Source organism: Parasteatoda tepidariorum, chromosome 8, assembly GCF_043381705.1.
Source record: "Parasteatoda tepidariorum isolate YZ-2023 chromosome 8, CAS_Ptep_4.0, whole genome shotgun sequence".
NCBI lineage: Eukaryota > Metazoa > Arthropoda > Arachnida > Araneae > Theridiidae > Parasteatoda > Parasteatoda tepidariorum.
The window spans coordinates 90,545,815-90,555,673 of record NC_092211.1 but is presented as its reverse complement, the minus strand read 5'-3'; the positions used below and the strand labels follow the sequence as shown (position 1 = coordinate 90,555,673).

The 9,859-nt window shown below is 31.6% G+C and overlaps 1 protein-coding gene across 3 annotated transcripts in view; it reads right to left on the bottom strand.

The window, feature by feature from the left end:
• Positions 1–323: 323 nt before the first annotated feature.
• LOC107442145 (solute carrier organic anion transporter family member 74D) overlaps positions 324–9,859 on the bottom strand; it is a 57,697-nt gene continuing 48,161 nt past the window's right edge. For all 3 annotated transcript variants that reach the window (XM_016055616.4, XM_071184363.1, XM_016055618.3), the window contains 5 exons: positions 9,309–9,507; positions 7,657–7,801; positions 6,445–6,620; positions 5,078–5,142; positions 324–2,763 (listed from right to left, as the gene is read on the bottom strand). In XM_016055616.4, coding sequence (XP_015911102.1) covers positions 2,396–2,763; positions 5,078–5,142; positions 6,445–6,620; positions 7,657–7,801; positions 9,309–9,507 — 953 coding nt within the window. In that variant the 3' untranslated portion in view covers positions 324–2,395. The remainder of the gene's footprint in view (positions 2,764–5,077; positions 5,143–6,444; positions 6,621–7,656; positions 7,802–9,308; positions 9,508–9,859) is intronic.

The following is a 9,859-nucleotide window of genomic DNA, read 5'->3' as shown; positions in this document are numbered from 1 at the left end:
TGGATAAAGCGATGCCAGTAACACAGATGAAATTCTTAACTTATTAGCATCTGTGTCAAAGAATAATTTCTTATTAACCTTTTGATGCAGCATTTTTACTAAACATATTTTTCATACTTGTCAAAATAAATGAAAAATATTATATTTAGCATTTCAATAATGTAAGGTTACGAAATACAGCATGAGACACCGGTGTCTTTTTCTGTGTTAAAGGTAAAATCTTCCAAACACGGCTCACTTCCAAACAATAATTTTTTCAATTTTCACGATTCGATCGATAACAGTTGTTATATTTACTCACAAAAATCAGAAAGAAAAAAACCTAAAACGTCAAAATATTTTAATTAAATTCATCTTACACTTACGTTTGACGATTTGCAATTAAATTATGTAAAATATAATTTTCACGTAATAACATTACATTGGGTGTTCTCTGAAATCCACAGCCAGTGGGCTACTCCGAATGATTAAAACCAATTTTTAATTCTTAAGGATCTTTCAAGGAGCCGTGCTACACTAGTTGCAGTTTTTTAGAGAACACCCATTTTAAATTAAATACTTATATGAATATAGACAGTGAAAAACAAATTTGTCAAAAACTAAAGACTCATCCCAGCTGGCTAAATAAAACCGGAAATATACATTCAAATAGAGAAGTAAAAAAACGTGTTTATTTCTAATGAGATCTTTAATTATAGGATAAAATTAAAACATTGATAAGCAAACAAGAATCGATAAACATTAATGATTTTGAATTTAATTTGTTTGTAACTTTAAGTAAATGAAGTTAGGAATCATAAATAAATTTTTGATCCTCTGCAGACACTCATTCATTGTGTGTTTTAATTTCACATTAACATTAACGAAATAATAACATTTAAACCTGATTTAAGTTTTATAAGAAAATAGACGTTATTAGATGCTGAACTTACTAAACATAAATCTTCAAGCAATTAGAAATTAAAGAGTTCAATCGTTGGAGTTAAAATTAAATGTTTCGTAATGGAAGTTTCCAAAATACTTTTGTTTAAACAAATAGCTTTCACTATTTTACAAACAATATAGTTACAGTCAGCAACTAGTTTCGGGTAATTTCTAATAAAAAAAAATTTGGCCCGGTTTTTTCTAACTTACTTATTATTAAGAAGTAAAAATTAAAAAATTCTGAGTGGGGAATATTACAGTGACACTGGCGCAAAGACTGAACCGAAAAAAATAATAGAGAATCAACGTGCTTGGTTAAAGAAATTCACTGAAATGTTTTGAATAAAAAACATGTTATTTTTATCATTGAACGCTATATGATTATTTAGTATCGTACATTATGCATCTTGCGTCAGTCGTGAATCATAATGTGTATTGATCAAAATTTTATGAAATTTTTTTTTTGAGAGATAATGTCTCAAGTAAGTATGCTTTGAATAGTTATAACTCACTAAGTGTTGTGGCAAATTTGATAAATGATGAGTCTATATGTGAACATAAATTATGTGCAGACTACATAACTATGACTAACCAAAACATTTTTTTTTCTTCTTCAAGAATTTCTTTACAGAACATATAGCATTTAAATTTTAAAAAAATGTGTAACATAGATGAAATATGCAATAATCAATAAATAAGCTCTTTGTGGGAGAAATTTCCACCAGTCTTTGAAGGGACGATTCTCGGATCGAGGTTACACTACCGAAAATTGCATAAGAATGACGTAAAATAGGAACACTCGTTATGACATAAGGATACAGTGATCTTGCCGCATTGTTTTACATATAACCCACACATAATCGAGCAATAGACAAGATAGATGAGAACTATCTAATAAAACTTTACATGACTCTGACATAATTCTCACGCGTATTAAAGTGGAACGATAGAATAACGAAGATTTGCTCTATCGTATTCCGTTATTATTCTAAAATAGAGTGAGAATAGCGTTTTTTTGTGAGCGAATGATTGTCAATAAAACGTAAAAAATGACATTCGCTCGCTGAATTATATCACATGTCATTCTCACTGTCATAATAAGAAGTTCATTCGTCTGTTACGCAAGATTGGTGTCCCATGATGAGCAAAAATGATGCATCGTACATCATTCTTGTCCATCTTGTGTAAGAAATGCATTCACTTAAGCTGGAAAATATCCAATAATCTTTAAAATTGTCATATTTCACGCCTTTCTTATGTTAGAAATGCTTCCACTGATCGTTGAGAATGTCCAACTATCAGTGAGAATGTTGTATTTCGCATCATTTTTGTGAATCTCGTGTTTGAAATGCCGTCACTCATACGTAAGAATGATGTCCAATAATCCGTAAACATGACGTATCTCAAATCATTCTTACGTAATCTTCTCAAGCGAAAAATTGGATCCGAGAATGAAATAGAGTAGAGGACTTTACAAAGGTGTGGAAGTCTTTTCTTCATCTTTTAAAGGATTAAAACTGTTATTCGGGACACCAGTTTTAAACACTCCCAGAATACCTCCATTGCTGATGATTTCGACTTCGTCTCTTTCGGTCATCGGCTCTTTCTTCTCTTCTTCATCGTCATCGTAGAGATTTTTTAATCTGGGACTGAGAATGAAAACGAATACGTCGGTGACGCAGCCCAGGAAAACGAAGCCGGCTGAGACGCCGTGCAGCAAATATCTGAATTTGTCGCTGTCGTAGATCCAGCAGTTGCCAGTTTTGCCACAACTTTTCTCCCATACCAAGCAGCTCGCATCTGTCAGTGCTCCGTATATTAGAGGATAGGGTATGAATGCTGGAAAAAAAATTAAGTATAAGTTTGAATTGAATCAATAAGTCCGTAAACAGAATATCTCCACCCAACGAAGATGACCTATATTCGAATCCATCGATTTCAATTAGATGGAACAACTTGACGGGAGAGATGTTTTTTGTGCAGGATAAGATCGAACCAGGAAACTTTCGTATGTGGTTGCCCTCACAAGTATTAGAAGAAGCATTTTTACCTCCCTAATCGTTCGAAAATGCGTGAATCGAGGAGAATGCATTTATCGTTTCCATGACTATTAAATATGTAATCTCTTTTTACTTATGCGGAGAAGAATGCAGTTCTAAATAGGACGTGACCAACAAGAAGTTAAATATACCCGGACTTAAACTTTTATGTTTACTAAATCGAAACGTACTTTTTAATCTATAGATTCCATTCTCATTATTAATTTTTCCAATGACAGGCATCGAGCTAATCATTTTTTTTTTGCAGCGGAAGATGCCTGAACTGTTGCTTATTTAACGTTACCCGGTCGGCACCTGTGTACTTAAGTAACGGAGGCGAGCAATAGTACCCACGCCACACTGTAACAAGTACGTTAATAGGGTTGGCCACATTCATATATCATACAGCAGAGGACAACACACAGAGAGTTTTTGATATTTTTATTTTAAATTTCTCAAAAAATATTTATAGGATTATTTTATAAATTTAGGTCATGCGATTTCTCATGCTTAGTCTCAAATCTTAAAGTAGTTCTTTCATACTACGCATGTGCGTAAAACACTTCATAATTTTTTTTCATTATTTTGTAGTGAATCGTATTAGTTTATTAATTAAAAAATGCCCAATTTGAAGAAGTTTCGAACAATTTTTCAAGCAGTTTTTTCTTTGTTAAGAAATCTCCGATTGATAAGGGTTTTTTCATGAATATCATTTTGTGCTTTTAAAAAAGATCCATTAAAAATAACACCAGGATTAGGGAGGATCATTTCCCATAAAAATTGTTTCCTTTCATATATTTTCTTCCCTTATGCTATCATATTTGTGAATAGGGACGATTATTGTAAGGTATTATCATTTGTTATCGTATTTTGTCTTGTGATGCAAAAGGAAATTAGTGGAAAAACCACTACCGTTCAAATTTTTCTTTCAAAATTTAAGAATCAAAACTGAAAATGTCTCATCATTATGGTAGGGTAGTATAAATCCTACACTCTTAAATTTACAGTGGGGAAGAGGAAGGGGTAAAAGGATGGGAAACTTAAAGTTTACTTTTTAGGTATTGTTTTCCATGCATTTTTTTACTAAGAACCAAATAAGATTATAAGCAAGTTGATAAAACTAAAAGGTGTAATAGGCGAGTTAATGAGTATAATGTAAAAATAGATGAATAAAACAACATTTTAGCTCTATACCTATTAACGCATCTGATATTATCGATACAAATAAACTATATTTTCGTTCGTATTTTTTACGTTTAATTGAATTAGATTTGAAGCAATTTGAAAAGTCTAATAATTCAGAAGTTATAAGGTTTTTTTATGTAGTAAGAGTACAATTTTTACCTTTGACATATTTCTGCTTAAAACGATCATAAAAAATTGGTCATAAACACTTGATTTGCGTTTTCTTAGATGTACCTAAAAAATCCCTCGTACTAAACAATAATTAGCGATTCCCGACGATACAGAACCTTTTTTTTTCTTATGTGTATCACAATAAGTCAAAATTTGTATGTTATACTTATTAAATAGCTTATAACTATTAGTCTTATTATCGTGGTTACGGGCTCATTCAATTGAGGATAAGAAAGAAAAAAAACGTAGGAAAAACGAGTGGATTTCTTCCTTTCAATAAATAAAAAATGGTGTCTAAAATTCTCCCCGGTTGAGGGACAAATATTTAGCCTGAATTTACCCAGTTGAAACCACTTCCAGCTTTCCCTTAATTATTTTCTGTCTTATACAAGTTGTTCATAAATAATTAACATCTTATCTCTTGAATCCCTTTAAGAATGAAGTTAAAAAAGTAAGTTACAGAAAGAAAAAAAACGCTGCCTACATCATTATAGGTAGAGTAAAGGAAACTTTAAATCATTTTTTTTCTTCAGAGGATTACATTGTATTGAAACTTGAGTATTTTAGCAAAATNTGTGTTCATTGGAGAGCGAGGGCAGCGAGCCATGGTTCACTGCGTGAATCACATAGGATTGCGTAGCAATTCTCGGGGGTTGGCGAGCGTTAGCGAGTAGGGGGCGGAGCCTCCTAGTTATATTTAAATAATAATTACGAATTTTTTTTTTAAATTCATGGTATTAAAGAGAAAGACTGATTACCCAATAAGGAGAATACTCCAGATAAAGCACCTAAGGCAATACTTTTGTCTTTTGGGTCAACACACCTGAAATATAAAAAATATATTTATATCGAAGTGGCATATTTTTAAAACATATAGACAAGCTTTTTAATACTCAATCACTATAATATTTTCAACAAATGAATAACCAATTTTGAGGGAAAAGAGAATCTCATCCGAGTTTTCCTTTTTATACTGTCGGTTCTTTAAAGGTTTCTTGTTTTTCTATTCAGATTTTGATCTCCATTACTGCGAATCTTCTATTATAACGACTGATACATAAACGAACGCAATGTTACTTTAAACGCCATTTGAACATTCTCGAGAGGCGTACATTGCGTTCCCTCGCAATCTCCTTTGTAAATTTTTTACAACAGAAAATAATATTTATACTTCCCTTGTTTGAAAACTGCATTCCCTCCTTGTGTGAAGGGTTGTGGCATATTTCAGAGTTAATCACGTGGTATTGACATTCTTCGTGTTTGATTTTCTTTAGTGATTTTGATACTTTGATTTTGCAGTACTCTGGTAGTAATTTATTTTGCAAAAATGGCTGATCTTTGCCCTGTAAGTCACAAGTTGTGAGTAACTATTTACTATAGTTTTGAGTACTCGCAATGTAGCGACTTCACATTGTAACGTCGCTTTTCACTTGGATCACAAAGGTCGTTACATCAGAATTCTACTAATAAAAAATTTTAGCTACTTTGCGCTACCGATTGACTGATTTACTCATGAAAACTATACGTAATTATTTACATAGTGAAACTTTAATTTCGTCAGTTATTTTCAACTCAAACCTAGGAAACTAAGATTGGTGCTTGTCGCGCGGCTTAAATTTTCGCAATTTTCGAAAATTATTATTTTTTTCTGCAAAATTTTCGAAATGCTACCATTCAAGAGAAAAACGCTTAAATTTTGAGCTTTGTATGTTCTCTTTTTAATTTATGACTTAAATTTTAAAGACACTCAGTACTTTCCGGAAGCTTTGATCAAAATGGGTACTAGATTCTTGATAAAACATCTAGGAGAATAGACCCATAGTAAAATAAGATAGGCATAAGAGATAATCACAATCTTGTCCTTTAAGATGGCCCTCGGAATAAGGATGCCATATGCCTCCTTGAAATGCAATAAGAAATATTAAGACAGTCCTTTTTCCCAAAAATATACCGTATTAATTTAATCAAAAAGTTAATTCTATCGTTGTCATCACAGGGTTTCTAAATGTAAGTCATATTTGCGAAATCATGAATGGTAAATAAGCATCTGAGCTTGGTGTTCGATATCCACTTAGAAATATAATATATATTCATACAATTTTTCACAGACTATAACTGGACATACCTGAGTGTGACGAGTGCATTGGCGACCCTTGATGTAGACGAGAGCAGTTTTCCAACGCATAAAACAACCACAAATGTTATGAGCCACTGACATTCAGAATTGCAATAACCTTTGGTCGCCTCACCCACCCTTATGATGCCTGATTCATCATGAACACACTTACAATCGGTGAATACCTGTTGAGAAAGATTTTAAGATTAAATTCGAACAAAATCTGACGAAATAGTTTTGATGAATCGTAACATTAAAAAAAAAGTCGTATTTTTAATTTTTCATATCTAAAGAACTTCTAATGTCAGGTCATTAAAAATGACGTTTTGAAGGAACATAAAAGTGTGTATACACCTTTCAGTTAGAAAAAGATTTCGACTAAATGTATGGAATTGTGTACAAAAAGATTTTTATGTCCCCTCGTAAAGTTCCAAAAATGCAGCGAAATATGTAAGAAAATAAACTTAATATGAAAAACAATTCATGCTAAAATAGAACATGCGACCCCCGCTGACACAAAGAAAAGAGTCTCTCATTACATGCCGTCTCCTCTATACTATGCAATATATTTTTAACTAAGAGGTTTCCTCTCATTCATCATTTATTTCCTTAAAATTCTATATTTTCTACAAAAACAAAAGAACGTTTCGTTAATATAATATAAAATTATTATAGTTTTATATAAAAACATTATTAATATGCTAGCATAACATATAAATACCTGGATATGAAAAATAATCAACTGTTCTCAAGAAGAAAAAAAACTGAGCCATACAGATTAAGAAGAAACAAATGAGCCGTAATTTTACTCATTAAAGGGATTATCATTGTAATAGTTCAAATCAGAAAGAATTTAAAATTTCAGCATTTATAATTGGCAACACTTAATGACTCTTTTTTTTTTACTTTACTTTTTGTTATTTTTGAAATCAACTTTATTCAACTTTAATCAACGTTATTTTTGAAATCAACTTTTCAACTTTACTCTTGCGGCAAAACACATCTTAAGAAAAGTTGAATATTCAAAACAAAATTTCGTAGCCCTAAAATGACGTATTTCTTCCGACGTTTTGTTAACGGATCGCATGATCACACTCTCTTGCTTAGCCTTTATTATTTAAAATAAACTACCTGAACTAAAAGAAAAATAATCATGTTGGGAGCCATAGCTAAACAATTATTGGAGCTTAATTAATTGTGACTGATAGTGTGTCCACTTACTTCTTTTCCATCTGTTTTGTTGTAACCTTGACAACCGGCATAGCAGGGGGAGAAATAAGTTGATTTTCCATCAGGACCACAAACGGGTGTATAGACTTTGGTTGAGCACAAGCAATCCGTGTTACAAGTGTTATTCAAACTAAATCTGAAATTAAAAATACAATTTGATTTACTATTCATACTACTCATTTACATTTAAGTCACTTTTAAATGTTTAAAATTATTTTATAATGACTTTGGTAAAATAGGGGGGGGGGGTATTAAGTTTATGTTATGAGTCAGCATATTTATTGGTGCAACAAAATTAACGGACCACCCTGAATAACTTTTGATCTAATGATTGGATTTTCGCGTTCTAGAACTCATTCTTTATGGTCTGAAAAGGTGATCTCAAATAGGCTAATCAATAGGTGTAGACTATATTTCAAGTTAAGATATCAGACACAAAACTGCACTTTTTGTTGAATAAACATACCTAGTTTTCAATAGATTCGGATTTCTTAAAGAAGAAAGTAAATTTGAAATTAGTTTTCTCAGGAACTATGCGACAGATTTCTCTCAAAATTTGTATTTTGCCCTTTAAAATTATTTTAAAATGCTGTAAAAATTGTATACCTTACAATTCAAAATGCTTTCAACTATTCATAAATAAAATAATAAAAAATAATCAATAATAAATAAAAATTTTTTTGCACAAGATTATCTTTAGACAAGCAATTTCTATAATTGTGCACAAAAGTTTTTCAATTCGCTTGAAAAGTACGCAAGATATGGAGAAATACGCAAATAGTAAAACTAATGTTAAAGGATCCAAACTTTGAACAGCTCTCCTGACAATACTATGGGGGGGGGGGATTTCCGACATTGAGGCTACTCGCCTATATTTGGGGGTCAGATATCCGAATTCGTTGGGAAAAAAAAGTATGTTTATTCAGAGAGAGTATGTTTTCGTGTCTGATTCGGTAACGTAAAATATCGTCTGCATTAATTAATTAGTATGTTTAAGGTCACCCCTTCGAGCCATTACGAATGAGTCCTAGAATGTGAGGATCCAATCATTATTAGATCAAAAATGATTCTGGGTGGTCCGCTTTCTTGACTCACTGTACATATTCTGAAAGTAAATATTCCTTAATGTTAGAGTATTTACATTAGTAATGGATGATATTTACATGCGAATGTCGACCACTTAACAACTCAATGTGTGACTCAATCAAGTAATTATTTGCGATATATAATTATGACTTGATCTAGTTACTACCTACTTATAGTTAGTTTGAACTCAATCTATTAAATACTCATGTTAGTTATTTACGACTCAATCTAGATATTACTAAAGTTAGTTATTTGACTCCAGCTAATTATTATTTATGGCTCAAACTAATTATGAACAAATTATAACTAATTATAATCAAACTAAATATATAGCCTATATAACTTACTTTCATTGCAAAGGTATAATAATTTATGTTAGTTAATGTCTCAAACTAACGATTCATTAAGTACTTTAATTACTTATATCTTTCAGGCTAGAACTTAATTCTAAATGTACCTAGTAGATACTGATTAGTAGAATTTTAAATTATTGATTAACATTTCTCAAATATGTCACAGTCACAACAACTTTTTACAAAGGAAAGATTGATTCTTACTGTGGTTGTATAACAGAACTTGTGCCGGTCATTTGATAAACAGGACAAGTTATCATCATGCATATAATTAGAGCCAAGAAGCTGAAACATTCAGCAAACACAATTCCACCCGTCATCACCCTCGGTCTTGGCTTGAATTTTCTGATCGCAATTCCGCCAAGGAAAATGCCAAATATCATGCCAACCAGACCAGCCGGTCCTGGAGAGAAAAAAATACATATATTTAGCCCATATACTTTCACTACAAAGGTATAATAATTTACTCTCATTACTTAACTATAATATTTAACTTACATTGAATAATTATAATTTGTAAAAATTACAATATATGCGAGGGTTGCTATTTATATTTCTGGCCTAATAATGAAAAAACAAATATGTAGGATCGAAATTGGTTTTATTGTTTTTCAAAATATTCTCCATGATGATCAATACACTTTTGCATGCGTTTGAACCAATTTTCAAAGCACTTTTTCCAGTCCGATTGAGGTAACTCCAAAACATGCGTTTTGAATGCATCAACCGCTTCTTCGGGGGTCGAAAATCGTTGT